Source organism: Gymnogyps californianus, chromosome 12, assembly GCF_018139145.2.
Source record: "Gymnogyps californianus isolate 813 chromosome 12, ASM1813914v2, whole genome shotgun sequence".
In the NCBI taxonomy this organism is placed as follows: Eukaryota; Metazoa; Chordata; class Aves; order Accipitriformes; family Cathartidae; genus Gymnogyps; species Gymnogyps californianus.
Window position 1 is genome coordinate 7,107,047 of NC_059482.1, and position 20,267 is coordinate 7,127,313.

Consider the following 20,267-nt stretch of genomic DNA (forward strand, 5'->3'; position numbering starts at 1 on the left):
CAAATCTAGCCATTTAGGTGCACTGAGACCTCTTTTCCTACTCTCATCCTAACCCTAGCACTGTCCACATGGAAGGAAGGTGGAGGTCATTCACTCTTGGTGGAAATACCCAGTGGGGAACGTATCTCCAGACACCAAGCCAGGAATACAAAAAGATACCCAGAAATCACAGTTTAAAAAAAAAAAAAAAAAAAAAACCAAAACACAGAAATAACAGCATTGCGTTTCAAACTACAAGAGAGCCTAAAATTAGTCGCCATTACTGTAACATAATGAACTGGCTTTCTCTAAAGAATTTGTTCTGTAAATCCTTCAGCCCTATCTTTTACCAAGTTAGACTTCCATTTTAAGTATTAGGTACATTGTGTTCAGGTTTATTCTGTCTTCTCCCAAAGACGACTTTGGGAGATCCAACTAATTTATTGTGTGTAGTTTACTGTGCCCACAGAATCTTTGTAACTGTGAGAGCAAGAAAAACTGGAGAGCACTGTTTATATTCTGCTGTGATCACGGAACTGCAGGATCTAAAATAATCTGCAAAACCCTTCTCCCCCTATGCTTTATTTGAAACTGCATGGATAAAAAAAAGTCTTAGAAAGAGAAACAGCTGTATCAACTCAAGAGTATAGATAACGCAAACAAAAAAATTATTTTTTTCTCTGAGGATGAAGGATTTTCTAGAATATATTTATAGGAATATGGCATAATTTACCAGTGTTTATATACTCTGAGCCCAAATTTTATCTGTGGACAAGTCCGCAACACCTAACAAATCCAAACAGGGATAAAAGATTCCTGTCAAATCTCAGAAGCATGATAACTTGAAGATGAATCATCTGATTTTTACTTTCAAACAAGGAAGCCTTCTTAGCTTTTAAGTACTACTCCAATTTATATTAAATGTTTCTTTTCAGAGTAACTCTTTCCTCCCGTTTATTATTTATGTTTTTCTCAATGCTCCCTCTGTTGCATCATTTGTTTTCTGTATGCAACCAGCCCCTGTTAAATTCCTGCTGAGCAGAGGATGACATTTCTTCATTCTTCACAGAGTTTCCACAATCTCTCAGATTCTCAAGCATATTCAAGAAGGCATTTTTTTTTCTCTACAAGTTACTTGATAAAGGCAGGAGATTTACAATCTCAGCAATTTTCCCTCTGCTCCCTGCAATCCCACCACCACCACCACCTTCCCCAGCTGCAATAGGTTTTGATGTTTTAACTCAATGAAATTTAGGGATCCTTTTTCTAGAGTAGTTCCATTTTAGTTTTCTCATCCAGGAAGAGATCTGTGAAACACAGTCCTTGAAGACTCATTTCCAGTAGCTATCAACCAGGGAAGAATAGGCTTCCAGGTTGTGATGTGACTATGAGTACACTCTTATACCTGCTGACAAAAAATAGTACCTAGAGCCACGAAGTGTCCCAGAAAAGCAGAATTTCAAAAGACAAGCAAATCTATTCTCTGTTTTATAAATTTTCAGTTATTAGGCCAGGTGTCACAAGACCAACATATTCTGTAGAATACCAAAGTGTCCCAGGAAGCAATAGTGGACTGGAGAAATTAAACAGACAATAAAACTATCTACACCCAGAAGTTTAAGATGTTCACCACTGAATACTAAAGGCATCTTCACATAACACGTTGTGAGAAATAAAAATGCAGATCTTTATTAAAATGTGTGCGGTCATATAAAATTTCTCCTTCGGACTTCAAAATTATTGTATTTTTTTCCTAGAAACCAAGATCTATACAACTTAGAACTCAAATGATAGTTTTGTTTAGGAAAAAAACCAAACACTTTATTTGCTTTTCCTACTACTTTATTGTTAAGGAATTTGTAAGAGATCTTGTAAGAAAGAAAACTCTATACTCATAATGTATTTCGTATGCTCATTAACAAGACTTATAGCTACACCATGGGAACTGGGGAGAGTGTATCACAGCATGCCTTCTCCTACAGGTGCATGAAATCAGAAATACCAAAGCCCCTTAAGGAAGTTAGGCTACCAGCTAACAGACTTGCCAAAGCATAAAGAACAAGACTCAGTCTGCCACTGAAGCCTGTAAGATTTCTTTCAACTGCTTATAAAGCTACTAATGCAAAGGAATCACTGATCTGACAAAAGCCTCTGGACACTACAGCAAAACAAATAAACGAAGAGACAAAAGTAGTTAGTCTACATTAGGGCTGCAAAACACATAGGGCTAGCATTGTAGTAATAAGATGCTACTGCCATACAATTGCTTTTCTGACCATATCCAGACATAGTTAAATCACAAAAAATCAGAGCCAGAAAGAGCTAGTAGGTCTTCCAGTCCATTCTCCTGCCAGTGCAGATGACTGTAAGGTAACTCTTCTGTATCTGTATCAGATAAAAGACAAAAGATCTACTGCTACAGGCAGTGTGTGGGGTCTGGTTTCCATCCAGCCTCAGACTTTAAACAAAATATAACTGGAAATTCATTTTGGTCAAAACCTCACAAGTCTCACAACAGATAGAGACCTTAGACTTTTCTATAATGCTTGGAGTAGTCCTGCCAGACACACACACATCTGAGCACAGATTAGAGACAGAAATATCTGGAGGCAAGGCAGAGGCTGTAAATGCTGTCTATTACTAAAATGTTTCCAAATAAAATGAGAGTGAAACATTAGTAAAACCTGTCCATCACTGACAATGTAGCTTAACAGACCTACGCTGGTAAAACAATGTATGCCAACAAAAGTAAAACAGGTTTTACTGATTCTGTATCTTCTCATTTTCTAAGTTCTCTGGCAAAAATTGATTTAAGCATGTTCACTTCTAAGGACTTATAAACATGCATACCAAATGGACTAGCTAGGATGACCATGATATGATCTGCAACACACAAATCAAGTTAAGAACTGCATTTAGAAGAAGGGTGGTTTTAACTTTTCACTGTACCATATAGCTTTTAAAGAAATGTAGCATATTAAAAGCACGAAGAAGCTAAATTAAAACACTTACTGTTCTTATATTATGAAACTGAGTTAGTATTAAAGCAGCAATACTGCAAGGATTTGTCTTTCTATTTCAAGAAAGTTTTAATACATGAAGATGATATATGATAAGAAAATATTGTTACCAAGGATTTTGGCAGTAAAGGAACTTGTGTTAGAAGTCAGTTTTGACAATTCTTTGAATCTAAAAGACCTATAAGTACTAAAATGTCATCTGTCTATCCATGTGAGATTTAGCTTTGGCAGTATTTCAAAAGTGAAAAGACATTCTTTGTTATATATTTTCCCTACGACAATATATTTTCAAAGCTGTCTAAGAGGCCATATTCTCTTGAGAAGTACAGTAAGATGTATATGTGTTACAGAAATATTTGCAGAAAAAAGCTAAGTTTGAATACTCACAACAATCAATGGGTCAAACTGTGGATAAAAGCACAGAGCGTGGAATTTATTGTCAAGAGTTGAAACGTAAAGATTTCAAATCATTTCTTCAATTTAGAGATTCATTATTCTGTTCAAGTGAAATTAAACAAACCATTTGGAAGCTAACCTGATTATCTCCATATAAATTTGTCTATTGTTAAGTGATGTCATTATCACCCCCTCTCCTCCTTTTTCTTTTTTTTTTTTTTTTTAAATTATGGATTATTCCAGATACAGGTCTGGAAAATGGAGCTGTCTGGCTCATAGGGCTGGGGGTTTTTAATGCTTTAAAAATAAAAAGAGAGAGAGAGAAGGTTAGAATGAAAGTAAGACAAGGAGTGCACTAATTGTTCATCCCTGACCTCTTCCAAACCACTGCAAAACTGGTAAAAGTTGCCTGAGCTGTTTTTTATGCAGTTCAGCTTTGGCCTTTTTCAATAGCCACAGGGGTATCAATGCCCCCTTTAAAGCTGGGGCTACACATGGAATAATAAGAGATCTGTAATTTTTTTTTTTTTTAAGATGAAAACAAATAATCTTTGATTTACGTTACAAAAAATTCCCGTGATAAGATTATTCATCAACTGTAGTTGCTGATCAGTCCAACTATGGTGAATTCTGCCAACTGTGCTCAGCTGATAAAGACATTAAAATAACAAGAAATTATTACATGTAATTTTCTGAGTACTTACACATTCTTGGATTTGAATGCTTCAGCAAAGTGCTGCACGCTCTGAAGAGAAGCAAGGTCTAAGGTCATTGCTTCTACCTTGGCTTTATGCTGGAACAAGAGAAAATATAAAAAAAAGATAAATAACAACAAGTTTAGTTCACAGTATCACGTTAGAGTAAATGTGTTACAAAACTTGTCCGATTCCCTTGTTTAACATTATAACCCCAAAGTGAATACAAATCATTCCAAAGAATGGACGAGCACAACGTTTAGTGCCAAAAGTAGCATTGCAATTTTGTGGTTCTGCTAAAAACATACACTATGTAACACACAGCTTTATATGTTACAATGAATTGACACAAGGTAGTGTTAAGGTTAATATAGTATCTTTTTTTTCCTTCCATTTTGCTGGTGAAACTTATGTAACTCATGAAATAAAAAGTAGAGTAAGCATTATTCTTAAGGCATGGTATTTTTTACATACCATACCAACAGAAAAATACTCAGTAAATACTCTATAAAACCCAGCTAAATTCAAACTTGCACATATTAATCCAAAACAATCTATTGTTCATAGCAGGTAATATAAAAGACAGTATAAAACAAGTATAGAAAACAACTGATCAGCCTACACAGTTTTTCATACAATAAGAGTTTACCAGTGCAGAATATCTTCTAAAGAAATTGCGTATGTACTTAAAACCAACGTTTTACCTAGAAGAGGACATGCAATCCCACAAAATGACAGGTTAACCTGAAGGTGCTAACCTTAGGCACCACCAAAACAACTCTTCTCAAAATTTTCAGCTTTAAGATCCCTGTTCTCGGATCTTTTGAAATGCTTACACTCCAAACCTCAGAAGAAAATGAACCAAAAGTCTATTTTCATTGCAACCACTAAAGTGAAAGTCATCACAGAATCAAGTGGACTGTGGTTCTTTCAAGCCACAGTTCTGAACTAGCTTTCATTTGACTGCAGCTCTGTGTCTGCACCACAACATCCAACAGTTGTCTTTAGTTCTTTCACAAACGCTATACTTTAAGACATCTATGATCCTCTGCAAAATACCAACTGTCATGACATACAAGTCATGTAGATCTCCTAAGGAATTACGAACATGTGTATTTGTGCTCACCCTCACTTTTAGACTCACTGCTGCCCAACACCACATAAACTCCCTGGTACATAAAAGAAGGCTGGCAAAAGCCCTGTACTCTCCCCAAACCTAAACGTGTCAACTTTCAGTCCACTCTGCTTAGCTTATTCAGCAAAAAAGAAATTAAAGGGACACTTCCTGTAATTCCAACATGCTACCTACACCTACGTATAACGGTCATGGTTCAGACTGGACATTAGCACTGCTAAAAGAAAGTAAGAAAAAGATGGAGCGGATACAGTGGCACTATGCAACCAAAGGCAGCATTTGAGTGGAGAGGCGATAGCAGCTTTGTTAGCACCATGGTGCAACAGGGGATCTACTGTGATTACAAGGTTATACAATGAGCATTTCTGGAGGAACAACAAGGAAGCAGCACGCACGTCAGCACAGAAGGAAGCCAAGAAGAGTGCTCCCATTGTCTCCCAAGTTCAAGCAATTCATCTGATCTCCGTGTTTCATTACATCTGGTACTTTTCTCCCTACATCTGTTTTCTATTTTGCTAGCACCCATTCTGCCTGCTACAATTACCTTACAGGTTGGGTTTAAACAGAATGTCACTCAAATTCCTTTTGTCCCACTCCAGCCAGACTTATCAGGACAGCAAAATAAATACAACTAAAATTTCGACAGGTTTAGTTCCCATAGGAAGTATCATTTGATGGAGTCTGAAAATGCTAAATCAAACTTTGTTACCAAGAGTTTTTTACCCTCACAAGATGCACATCATTCTGGAATTCATTTTGCCCCACTGGGTAAATATTTTCTTCTGTTTGATGGTCAGAGACTTGAGAAAGACTTGCTGCCTTGCATTATGCAATAGAGCCCCATAACAACTTCTCTTCAACTTTGCAGTTCAAAGCTGTTTACTTAATAGGGAAGTAGTGTGCATAGTTGGGTTTCTTTCGCTTCTGCTTTCCTCAGTTGAAACATTCTCCTGTCTCTCCCAAGGGTAAAAGGATAAGAATGCTACAAATACAGGGACATAAAGAGGGTCCAAAAAAATAATAATCAAGTAGTTCAACAGACTATACCACAAGCTGTTAGCTACTGTGCTCTTGGGGACACAGATTCAAGTCCACACGATATTACTCAGGTAATGCTTTTCCTCTTGGTGTTACGTGTTAGGCTTCTGCTACTGATTCCAAGAACAGAAGACAAATGTCTGTGTATTTCAAGTCCAAGAGATAAAAAAAGTATGGCGCCTCCAAAATACTTTCAGAAATAGAAATTAAACAGACTAAGATTGGCCTGGATTTGTGAATTAATACACTGAAAATATAGAAATTAGAAATTTAAAAATCATAAATAAATTATTGAAAGTGATAAATGGTTGACTGTTAGATAGCAAATGCAAATTATAATTGTGTTTCTTCTGTTCCAGTTTCATCAATGAAATGAGACCACCTTTCTATTCATACTCTATTGTCTTCAGCCAGTAAGATAATTTATTTCAAACAATTTAACACTATTTCACCTTTTTTTCTTTTAGCTTTGATACACATATTGTTACAGAAAGACAAAGGAAAAATTTGTTAAGAAATTCAGGAAACTATATCTAAAATTACCTGAAAAAGGAAAAATGGAGAAGGAAAAAAAGAATGGGTTTAGTATTTTTTTTTTCGTTTAATAGGTCAGCAAAGGCAAATGGCAAATTTTTTTTTTTTCAACTTTCTCCCTGCTTTTGCTTTTTAAAAACCTGATGGTAACAGTCTGTATTTCCTTCATATATGCACAAGGTACATACTGAGCACAGAGACACCCATTTGCTCTGTTTTCCTCATCGGAGAAACTGGAGCATGTGACATCCAAAGCACTCAGATCAGAACTTGCCACCTCAGCTTCTGAAGGCATGCAAAAAGCCAAGTGTGAGTATTTTCTCCAAACAGTAACTGGGGAAGGAATCAGTTTACATACCATGAGCTCAGGCAAGTTCCCCAACTTTTCTGTTTCAGATTCTCCCTTGTCAACTGAGATTCAAGCACCTCTCACTCCACAGAGGTATTCTGCAGACCATCAATTCCTACTATAGTTTGAGAACGCGAAATGCTAAGCCTTCAGTATCAAATCATTTTCATTCCCACTCTTACTTCTATGTCACAATTGCTTTAAAAAAAGCTATGAACAAGGCAATATACTTGCAAGGTATGTTCTTAATGATGTAAGAATATCTCCAATCAATGACAAGTAGAAGGTTTTTTGTTTGTTTTCTTACAGTAGCTCAGTATTACCTTTGTTGTAATGTTTTCCCTCTTTCCCTATAAGCCTAGGTAGCACATATTGTGGTATTTATAGAAAAAGAAAACATGTTTTTTTAATAAAAAACAAAACAAAAAAACATTTTTGCTAAAAGGCATCGTAACTGTAATTGTAATCCACAGTCAGAACTGATTGTTAATGGTATGCTGCAAATCCTGATCTAATGTGTCATAATCGTATTATGCTGATGTCTCTCACCATTTCACGTCACAGATTTTCAGTACTGAATTATGCCTGATTTTATGTTGTGAAATCTTAAATGGGACATGTCACTTTCCCAAATACAGAAGACAGTCTTAAAACTGACATCGTAAAATCAACACACTAAGGCAGAAAACTCCAGAATTTTTAAAATTAAATTGACAAAAGATATTAATGCTCCCTCTACTACTTTATTTTCAATTACATCATGTAAGGGGAAACTAAATAACAGAATGAGTGTAGAATAACTTAAAGAGCTCACTTCTAACTCACAGGATCATTACTACGTGGCGCTGTTGAGAGCCTGTGCAAAATGAGCTGGCGCCCTCACTGCAGATCCCCGGGAGAAACGTCCCAACTGTGTCCAAAACCACTTTCACAACTAGACTCAGACCAGCTTTGCAAACTGGCCAAAAGGAGAGCAGACACAAGAGGAGGATACGCTTCTGCTGTCTACTGAACCTTGTGAAAACAAGGTCAGCTAGAAACGACTGAAACAGTGCTTTTGGGATGGGGACTGTTTGTATTTCATGAAGCCCAAAGAGCAGTTCAAGGCTAACAATGTCTAGGCACCAACATCCTGTCTTTGAAGAAACAGCCGAAAGCAGATCATTCTCTGGTTCCTAACAAGTCCTCTTTTAAACACAACACAATAACATTTTGAAAAGTGCAAAGAAAAAATTTTGTCTTGTATTTCCCGATTTTATGCCCAGTTCTAAAAGCATTTTATCAATATTTCCAGGTAAGTTTCATTACTCTAAGTAACACCAGAAAACAGTTTGTTTAGTTTTGTAAGCTGCTCCCTATTGGAGCAAAAATATTAAAAATGCTTAAGTGCAATTGGTTATATTTTGCACTCATGCTAGAAGAATGCTTATTGAGCCAGAAACTAACAAGAAAGTGAAAACATCCAGAAAGCAAGCAATTTCACTATATGCAATGTATTCACTTTACAGCTTAAAAACTGTTTAAAAATGAACACTGCATGGTAGAGTAGTTTGGCAGTAAACATGATTCTGCATTTGTGTCTTGGTATTGAAGAAGGAGCCTTTTTTCATAGTGAATTTTTCATTCAAATGTAAGTGATGATTTACGTTAAATATAGGTAAAGCATAGCTACATTTTCCTGAAGGATTGCAAGGAAGTGAAGAGCAGTACAATAAGTTGAAGCATAAAAGCTTTCTCTGTCATAATATTTATTATAATGGCATATAAAATAGCTGAAATAAATAATAGATGACTAAAAGTAAATTCATATGATAAAGAATCTTTCAGCAGACACCATTACTTCTGACTGCTCCAGTTTCATACAGAGTTGAAGAGTCTTAATAAATATGCTGTAGCCCCTGTATCTTATGTAAGTACAAGTCATTTCGTAAGGGCCTACTTAAAATGTAACATAGTGGACACTAGATAATTTACTGTATAATTTTACTCTCAGAAAATATTGCGTATATATCTTCGATACTTAAAAGTCCTTAACTCAAAACTGAATACGTAGCACAACAACAAAAATATCTGACTTTGAGGAACTGAAAAGATAATAAATTCGTAAAAAGCAGTTTAATTTGATAAAGGAAAATCTTGATGACAACATCTTGGAATGCAAATAGTTCTTATATGCAGTGTGAGAAACAGAAAATCTTCAGGAAAAAAAGAATTTGACATCAAAGCTGATGAAAAGTCTGTGGAATTATCTTAAAATAGGTAAACAAATAATCAAAACTCAGCATATGACAAGCAATGCCCAAATAAACCCATTTTTCCACGTTGAGGACAAAGTAGAGGATGTTTTAGAAGCGCATCTGACAATTTGACACATAGCTTATGACAGCCAATAGCCAGTGCCATGCACTATTTATGGAGGTACATAATAGGGAAAAAGGCTTTCACTCAGGATTAGGACTGTAAGTATTATTGTCCCTAATGTAGTCAACATTTGGTACTTCATGCAAAACTGTATTTATGTAATGCCAGCTTCATCTTGTTGTGTGCTTTGAATGCTATGCAGCTACTTCTCATGGAACTGATTGGGACAGATGAATCATACTGCTCTAAGAGTAATCCAACATACATGCTAGGTGCCTTAATAATACAGTTCTTCTGCTACATTTGATATACCTTAATAAAGTTCACTAGAAGACATCGTGGTGGCACATTTTTACACTCATTTTTTCTGGTTTTTCTCCCCTCCACCCCACAATATCAGCAATTTCTACATGGTACTTTCAAATTTTCACTAACTTTATGCAAGAGACGAAGGTATATGACACAAACCAATTTCCTAAATATTAATTATTTTATTAACCCATTTATGTGATGTACAAGGAAATAGCTGGGACTAATTGTGATTCTTCATGAAAATCAGAGATGAAAAGGATTTTCTATGTTTCATTAGAAAGAAAATTTATTTAGCAATACTTGGTTTCACTATTTCCCAAAATATTTGTTTTACCTGTACTTTGGTTGTAATTTACTGGTGCAAATTTTTCCACTATTCACCTTGCTCAATCCTGTCAAACATGTTTTCATGCTGTGTGTGAGCCCTCCCAAAACCTGATTTTGTAAAGCTTGGTTCTTCCTGCTTAAGTAACTAAATCTTCATGTTCTTCACAAAAATGGAATTCCTGCAGGGGTTGCCTTCATCCAAGTCAAGTGAATAGCACATATACAAAGACCTAATGGGTCAGTATGAGCCTGCAAATTGCTAGGATTACTGATCATCCTTGGACCTACATTTTATGATGAAGAATGAATTATTATTATTATTATTATTATTATCCTTGTCTCTATCCCTTCTCCAGAACATTTATGGATGTTTGGCAGAGAACACTGTTTATCTTTTTGGCATCATCTACAACTTAGAGTGGTAAGAGGCCTCTTCAGAAAAACCTGAAGCCCTCAAGCTGTAGTAGGATTGTACTGCAAATGAATGTCTCAAAGTTGCAATGGCAGTTCCCCACACATGATAGTCTAGAACAAACACCTGAACTGGAGATTTAACTGTTGAGCTCAACTGGGTTACAAAAGCAACAGAGAAGACTGGATCCTCCTTTAGCGAGTGATTAAATACAAAGGCAACAAATGAGCCACTGAAATTCTAAAGACGAGAGATGCGGAAGAGTGATAAAGATGACCTGATATGAAGGAGTTCAGTTTCTGAGGATGCCATACACCAACCCGGCATTTGGTCCTCACATTTAAACAAATCACTCTTCACAACAATATTTTTCCCTCTTCCAAATACTTAATTTACCTATAATTTAAAATCTATGTCACAAATACATAATGTGACTAAAGTCTCTAGGTATAGTTTGTATATTTAACTCGGACGTGAAAGGGCTTTCTTGGTCATGCAATAGTCATTCTAAATTCCCCAATAATTTTAAAACTGTGTCTCTTTCTGTTAGTAAATGTATACACATAAAAAGAAATGCAAAATACACTTATTCATTTCTTTGTGGTTGCTTCATTTTTCAGATTTTCATATCTTTTTTTAATAAATCTTCTGTAATAGATACGACTACAATAAGTAGTAATGTTATTTCACAATCTTTACATTAGTTAACTCTTAGATCAATATCTCTGCAAATTTGGCCTTTTATATCTTCTGCAGATAATTATAAAGAAAAAAAGGAAAAATATCTGCATTTCTTTCTGAAATTAATATCTTCAGAGAAGTAAACTATGCCACAGCAATCCTAAATCATGCTTAAAAAGAGTAAGAGAAGTCAGTCTCCTAAGGACATTTTTAAAATTATTTATTACTTAACCAGAGAGAACAAAAACACACACACAAAAAATACTAGACTATAATTTCAGAATACTTCAATTTGTAGGCTCCAAATGTCACTGATTTTTCCTGGATGCACATGGTTCCATTGCAGGCAGTACACATCTGCTTCAATAACAAGAAATTACATGCATTTAAAAAAAAAAATCTACCATAGGTTTTGGCAACAGGAATTTGTTTAGCTCTTAATGTACATGAACTGTGAGTATTTACCTGGGAGCCTAATTTTAGCTGGGTTTTTTCCTTTCCCTGGATATAGATCACTTCTTTCCGTCTCCAAACACCCATTCCTGTAAAGCTCATTTGAATTTATCTTGGGGAATCTCAAATAATCTTGGCAATATATTACATGTATATGGTTTACTATTCTAATAAACATATCTTCTTGTTTACAGAATAATCAAGGGAGCCTGGGAACATGTAACAGAATCTCAGCTGTGGAGAGCCTCCTTTTCAAATGCTTTCAATTCTTTTCATTCTGCAAGATTTGAAGTGATAGCAGAATATATTTTAAAAAACAGCAACAAGGCAAACAGCATTGGCATAATTTAGAAGCTACAGACTTTGTTTCCTTTTAAAAACTTCCTCGATTTGAAGTTTTTAAGATTAAATAAACCCAAATTTTGGGTTGCTGCGAAACATGCAATATAGGAGGCAAATAGGGTAATGGATTTGTTGGAAATGGTAGAGGCTGGAGGAAAAAACAGTATTTCTAAACAGACTAAACCAGTAACATCCCTACTGCAATACAATATTATCGTTGTTAATTATCCATAAAATTAAAGATGTGTTATCTTACATGTACAGCTATACATACACTGATGTATAAAACTTACAAGCAGGATTTCACATAGAGTTTTTATACATAGAGGAAAAGTTAGCATCCCTACTACAGATGACAAACAAGACAAGAAAAGCATGATGGTCAAAAGGGCAACAATGTTTACGTAAATACAAAATGAACCCTTTTTCCCTGTTCTCTCATGATCCATAATCATAAGCTATGTTGTTGCCTGAAAGTGCAGACATGCACTGTGCAGTGCATTAATCCTTCAAACACTAACAGATGCTGGCAGGGATTTAGGCTGGAATGTATTTACAAAGTGACAAATTATGTTCTGTATTATACAGAGAGAGAAAGAGCACCCACAAATAGGCTGATAAATGTCAGCTGCAGTCACGACAAACGGTTTATTTTTATTATACTGTAACCACAAATGTTTTTTGCAGGGAGGCCCAAAGATTTATTTGTTGTAGGAAAAAACAAGATTATATATGACACAAAGTAATAACTGTGAGATCACTGATGTTCTGGGCAGCTTGCCCTCCTGGAAGCTATGTTCAGATTGAAAAATGTTGCTTAAAAATGGTATGTTATATGACACAAAATAAATAGTTCATAAATCTGTATTGAAACAACAATAACTAATAATTAAAGACAGTCTTAGGACATGGCTTATACAAGTTAAAAGGAAAGCATACTATTTCCTTTAGTGGAATGTTGCAAATGAAGTCACAATATTAAAATAAATCTGATGAAATTGTTTTAGATTAAAAACAAAGTGCTATAATTGCTAGATAGAAGCAACATATACTTTAAATGTGGTCATAGCGCTATATGAACATTTAGTGTAGCACAATTAATTGGCAGAATAGTGACGTCTGCAGGTTTAAAAATGCATTGCAGCTATTTTGGAGTACGTCAAAGCTTGCCAATAGCTTTAAGGTACAGTTCTTTCCCCCGCGCTCTTAATACTAGGAAAATACAAATATCAATATGGTAAAAGTCATCACTTCTTGAATCATGAATAATTTCAGGATGCTTCAACATAAGTAGAAATAAATATGAGACAAAGAAAGAAATGAAAGAACTGAATAATTAGCTATTTAAGGCATTTTAATTGGCAGTTCATGGTTACAATCTCCTAGCTTTAAACAATATAATATAGATATCTTACAGAATAGTATCCTCAAAAAAATAAACACATTTACAAATTCTTTTGTTTCCACAACTGTTCACATTCCCTAGCTAAGAGATACATTGAAAATGGTCACATTGTTATGTATGTAATCTTAGAAAGTGAAATAAAAGGACTGAATCACATTAGTAAAGATTTCTGGCAAGATCAGGTTCTTAATATACACTCAATATACACAATATAGACTTGAAGGAAAACATTAAGTCTTTCTGCATGCACAAGAAAATATCAGGTGTATTTGAACAGTACTAGAATATGGAAACCTGCCATTATGCCACCTGATTTGTGATCACAAAAGGGGGAAGTTTTTCTGTACTTTCTTTCTGAAGAAATAAAGAGTGTGTGACAAAGAAAATATGAACAAAATAAACACAAAGGCTGGAATTAAATTTCTGTGAAAATGTAGCCCATCTCAGGAATCATTTTGTTCTACTTGTAATCAGCAATACAGACATAAAACCAAACACATCTTTAAAAACATAATGTAATTCCAGGGTTGTCTAAAAATCTGAGATCAAAGTCTATACCATGTATTTTACAGATACATAAAGCTGATGGCATTCAGACACAGACAGGAGGGGTCATAAGGCCGTGTCCCATTCTTCTAATAATTAAGGAAGTTTAAAACGGCTTTAGTGTAAATGTGAATGAAGTCCAAAATCAAGTGTCTCATTTTTAAGCACTGTCAACGTGAAAAGCTCTGAAATTTTCATTTACTAAATATACATGAATTTTCTGATAAAATTTTGATCTCTAGATAACAAAAGTACTCCAGAAAATAATTGTCTCATGCAGCAATATAGTGGGAGAGTTGATGGTCACCAATCATTATACTTACTAGAATACTTATTTCCTAAATACAACTTGCCAATGAACAATATAGTGACAAGGATGGAGAATATGCCTTAAAAATTATATTCTTACAAGTATTTGTACACACCAAACAAGGAAGTGCTGCCATTACATCAAGTAAAGCAGCAAGAAAAGCATAGTAACAACCTACTTTTAACTTTAAATATTTGCCTGAAGAATAGGTGTGCAAGATTGATATAAATGCTTTATAGATAAGAGGGAGGGGGAAGCAAGGAAGAAAAAACCAACCACCGCCGCCTTTCCCCTTCATAAAAGAAGCAAAACCGAACACAAAGAACTGAACATGAAGAGAAGCAGCATGCTAAGTTCATGAGTAATACTCTCTCCACTGGACAGAAAGACTTTTTAGATGCCTTCTGCAGTTCTGCAACCATAAGTGTTAATGCCATGTTTTAATGTAGTCATTCAATTATTAAATTGTTTTTAAATTAACAGATATTGTTACATAGCTAAATAACTGGAACATATTCTACCTTAAAATTTCGCTTTTTAAGCAAGTAGCTTAGGCTTTTCCCAAATTCTATGGTAAATACTGGCTGTACCTACCTGAACATCTGAAAAAATAGCAGCTACTGTATATCTTACCCATATGCCACATGCAAAAATGTAAAACATATTAAAAAAATTCAAAAAGAAAATTTCCGAGCAGATGTTTATAAACAGAAGGTAACGGATAAAAACCCAAACACAATGCTGCATTATGTTACATGATTCACTGATGAACCCATTGGAACTACAGCAAAAAGCCCTTCTGGAAAACTTCCAGAAATTAAAAGGTGCAAACAAGCTGCCTAATACCCTTGCGTAGACTGAATTCTTATGAAGAAAATAAAGTTTATTGTCTGGAAACAGAGAAAGCATGAGGAAAGCACTAAAGCAATGGAGGTGAACAATTAGACAGATGTTCACTTAAGGAAATAAAGAGAACAGAAGAAGCCATCACTGAGGAATTTTACGAGAATACTGACAACTCTGCACCTCATCAAGGGCACTGGTAAAGTTAAAGCCACTGAAGCCATTTCTCCTCAACTCCAGTATAACTGCTGACCTTGCAAAAGTCTGCATTTAGCAAATGTGGCTTAGGAAAATAGCATTATACTTTTCATTTTATTATTTTTTCCCAAACTCCATCTATACATTGTACTGTATATTTCAAGAAAATTAACTTTATTTCCTTGTATAATATTACATATACTCAGAATTTTTTTCCTAACTATGCTCAGGCATCAGGAAAACCTATATTTAAAAAGCTTTTGTCATTTAAGTAAAATTAAATACTGTCAATTACATCTGATCTTCATAAAAGTGTATATGTGAATAGCTGGAATGGCTTTTCCTTAATATGATTATATATGTTTCTAAAGTAGTCAGGAGTTTGCATAAGATGCAATATGGCAATCTGGACATGTTTTAGAACATAAGACTTTTGGCATTTAACTACAGAAAGACTAATGGAGAAAAAGCATATTTTGTTGATAAACTGTCCTGTAGAGAAAAAAAAAAAAAAAAAGGCAGGCAAAAGGAGGAGGAATTAATAATAAGAGGTAAGATTTTTTGGCAAGGATAAAAGTCTTACTTTTCTGTGCTCGTGCAGGCTGAGGTACAAATGCAATTTGTTCCACAAACTTCTCTCTATTGTTTAAAATATCATTTCAAAACTCTGTTTGTTTTATGATAATACTTCCCTTGCAGATTTTCAGGAAAAAAGTATCCTCCAAATCCCAAGTGCATTACTGATTTCTCATTTTCTTTTATCTACTCTTGTGTTTTCAAAAAATACTGTCAAAGTAATCAGAAACTGTAGCTCAGTATCACTAACACAACTTTCATCACTTTCTTGTATGCAGTGGGCTACTTCCCACAACATTCATCAATTGTTTCTGAACTGTAAATACAAACATGATATGCATCACCTCAGTCACACAGTACAGGGTGCTCAAATATCAGAAGTGAACTCTCCAGTTATCCAATTGCCAAAGAGTTCCCACCACCGTTGGAAACTGGACGCGTCAAACTTGTTCTGTAAAATCATTAGCAGAAACAATTGGGGTATCAGGTTGTAGAGATAGGAAGTACTAATTAAAAGCTAGGTCCTTATCTAAATACTACTTGTACACAACGCAAAAAAAAATTCAATGAAGTAGATTTTTATAAAATACTCCTGGTCTTTAACAGCACCAGACCGCCTTTTCTGAGCACCAGCCACCAGTGCCACTTACAAAAAGGGACAGCTCATTCATTCCAAATGGTTTTGCAGTGTTTGCAACACAACCAGTAGTTCACCCAGGTCTGCAGGGGACAGCCTGCATATTTCCCACACACTAATGTTTGAAAGTTCTCAGTAACTCGGGAGAAACGCACAAGAAAATTTCATCATTCACATTTTAAATAATATAAAAGATGTGGAATGTGATTGATTTCACACTAGAGAGAATTGAAATTACTGTTATGGGATAGGTTTTTTCATGTACTGTAGGTCAAGTAATAGTAAATAATTAATGAATTATGAAACAAATTTTCTATAAGGCAACACATAAATTCTATTCAATAAGATCTGAAAGTGTAGTTACACCAAAAAGCCATCTAATATATCACAAAATGAAGAAAATGCATGATGCTGAGGAATAAAGGGGGGGTTGCCATTATATTGGAATAACTGTTACTCTTATGGAATATAAATAACATCTTTCCATACATACACATCATTTTCATAAGTTTTACATCTCATAATCTAGAAGAAAAAGAAAAGAAATTTTTTGCTGTTGGTTTTTGTAGCAAGACCTGTTTCCTCATCTCTCCAGCAGTTAGAGAGGTTCTCATGCATCGGAGAGTAGAATGATCAAGTGGATCATGGCCTGAACAAAATCACAGGGCTCCTTCCCTGATCTTTACTGCTGACTGGTTTTGGCTAAAATCTATATGTTGCTGATCCATATTCCCTCTTTACCAGCATAAATTTCACATTCTTTGATGCTCAGGCTGTCTCTTAGAATTTAGTAGAGTGCACAATACAATATTGTAGTGATCTTGGTTAGACCTCTGTGGGTCACTGACATACAATTAACAACATGAATGCTAGTGGAGAAGTCAAAACAGAAACCCAAAAAATCACCAAAATATATTTTTTGCCTTGATACCATAAAACTAGTTGAAGTTGGAGATTCCTGGATTAGCAGATAGGAAACTCGCTTCTTCATCTGCATAAAATTCTGTTCTGACTATAATAATAATGTTCTGACTTGCAAGACCATGATATAATGGATTATCTTCTCTATAATAAAAAAAAAGGGTTTTGCTTATAGATGAAAATATTCTGGGTTTCAGATTCAACTATGGCGAAATATTACATACAGGAAAGGACAAAGGGGAAGGGGGAAAATAATCAACTTTTGAGGAATGTATTTCTCACTTATGGTGGCTGCTTAAAGTCATTCAGTCACTTGAAATTGTCCCAGGGCTAATAAATGAGAAAAGAATAAATTTGGCAAAGTTTCTGCCAAATTTTTGTATCAAATGCAGACAATTTATCACATCTATTTCATAAAGAGTCATGACTAAAAGCCTTGAAATAAATGCAAGTCAGATGTTGGGTCTCCAACAGCAACTGTCTCACCCTATAATGTACTTGTTTCGGGTCACAGTAACTGCAGATAAGGAAATAGCCAGTGACAGCATGTACAGTCAAAATAGAGAATAAGTTTTGAGATAATTTACAACCACCATAATTTGCATAGCTATAAATTTAAGTCAATAACCTGCAGTAGTATATACAAGCAGCTTGAACCAGTCCTACCAAAATATATCAAGTTCCATTTAGATGTAATTACTGATCTATGAACACCCCATGGCAACAGTGTGTGTTCTCCTACCAGACTGAAGAATAAAATACAAAATTAGAAATGAAGGCCTGCTTTTGTTTTTACTCTTCTAATGGTATAAACTCATTCACCTTGCAGCTTTTGAAGACATACACAAATAAACAAACTCGTCAGGGAAATCTAGAACAAATTTCACCTTTTGCTCTAGAAGAAATGTTAACTTCCAAAAAGTTATAGCAGTTTTCAAAGATGCTTATATTAGTAGCATCTTAAATAATGTAATTATCAAAAAGTCATTTACAAAGACTCAGTCAAAATGCAAAGGCAAATTCATTCTCTAGAAATTAAAAAAGAAAGTTAATTTTCGATGAAGCAAGCTAGTTTTATACTTTCATAATAGCTAGATTGTTTTATGCAATGTAGTGCTAAAAGCAGTCAGGACTATGCAGTTTTTCATATGAAACCCATGGTTCCTATGCTGTGTTCCACAGACTATGCTAAGTAGTTTACAGAATCCTATTGTCCTTACATTATTTTCAGGTAAAATTTTCGTAACCATGACGTACCTCATAAAAAGTTTTCAGAACTGACCGTGATACACAATGGCTGTGAACTTTGGAGTTGTTAGATTATTTTTCTCATGTACGTGTAGCTTGAAAAGCCCACGACCACTGCCAATTTCTAACTACATGGCTGACAAAGTTAAGTGAAAATAGCTCTTTTCTCCCCTCCCACAAAACCATTCAGCACAATTTTTGAGTCTTTTTTTCTTTTACTTCATTCTGTCATCTCCAATCTAGACAGTAAACTTGACCAGTTAAAGAACACTGAATTGCACAAGGTACAACAGAGCACTTCGAGGCATGACTAATTCTTTCATGCCGGTGTGAAAGGACATGCCAAGATGGTAAGGCAGAGAAGGTTTATATTTATAAGACTTTGATTAAGTAGGGAATTTTAGGAGGACAGAGACAAGTTAAAGGAAAATGAAAAGGCTCCAAAAGTACTGAATTTTCTTTAAAAAAAAAAACAGCATCACTATAATCAACTATATCCATGGATTACTTAATAAGTGAAATTATCCAGCAATGAAAAATGCTATCAATGAAGTAGATGAGGCAATGAGCATATGTAAGGCAACCATTTAGATGCCTTTTAGCACTTGTAAGCATTTGGTTTCAATTTAGTTTTTCAAATACCTCATGCTATGGTGCTGGACCTCTCCAAAAAAAAAAAAAAAAAAACCCCAACAAAACCAAAAACCCACATCAATATAAACAGACAAGAGAAAAACTTGAGCTGTAAAGAGCCGTGCAGTAATTTTCTAAAGGTGTTAAGTTTTAACTTACTTTGTTTGTTCCTGAAGAATAGGATGACTATACACCTAAAAATAAAGTTCCACCAAGTAACTGTCAGCACTGTAAAAGTACATGGTATCGTTACAGATCTGGCTCCTAACTTCCCGAGCTCAATCCAGTAATTTAGCAAGCTTAAGCAAGTACCTATTTGCATTTTCAAAGGTAAACACCTTGGCATACCTGACCCCTGTAAACTTTTGAAAGGTTTATTAGTGTACTCAGTTCCCATTAAAATTGACAGCAACCAAAGCACACTGAAAATTTCATTTTTCCTTTAAAAATAGCCTTTTGCAGTTAAGAAGTTAAATTATTTGCTTTAAATAAGTAAATATATTTAAGATTTAAATATTGTATCAAGAGCAGCAGAAGGATGGCAGTCAAAGCAAAGGCCTGAATTGAATCACTTTGAGCAGATCATTTTTCCATTTCAGTTTGCAGATGTTTGTTTCCAAGCTACATGATGTCGTTTTGAAGGTGCCACAAGCTGCAGGCCCCGTGCTGACCAGACCTCATGAAACCACTTCAACTTAGGCTCCAAAGCTAGAAACGTTAATTCATCATCCTGTCAAAATAATGACATTCATTCATAAATACCATCCAATCTCCTCCACACCTGGCTGAGTCTTCCGTGCAGCCTAGTGAAACACACTAATTACACGCTGTCTCCGCCTGTCCTCTGGACAGCGTACCTCACCATATTTGAAAAGAGTAATGATATAGAACTAAAAACTGGGCAAACACCTTTAAA

General features: G+C 35.0%; 1 protein-coding gene across 8 annotated transcripts in view; it reads right to left on the reverse strand.

Annotated features, from left to right (window-relative positions):
- WWOX (WW domain containing oxidoreductase) overlaps positions 1-20,267 on the reverse strand; it is a 534,927-nt gene that overhangs the window by 414,442 nt on the left and 100,218 nt on the right. For all 8 annotated transcript variants that reach the window (XM_050904127.1, XM_050904133.1, XM_050904131.1 and 5 more), the window contains exon 6: positions 4,100-4,188. In XM_050904127.1, the coding sequence (XP_050760084.1) occupies positions 4,100-4,188 (89 nt within the window). The remainder of the gene's footprint in view (positions 1-4,099; positions 4,189-20,267) is intronic.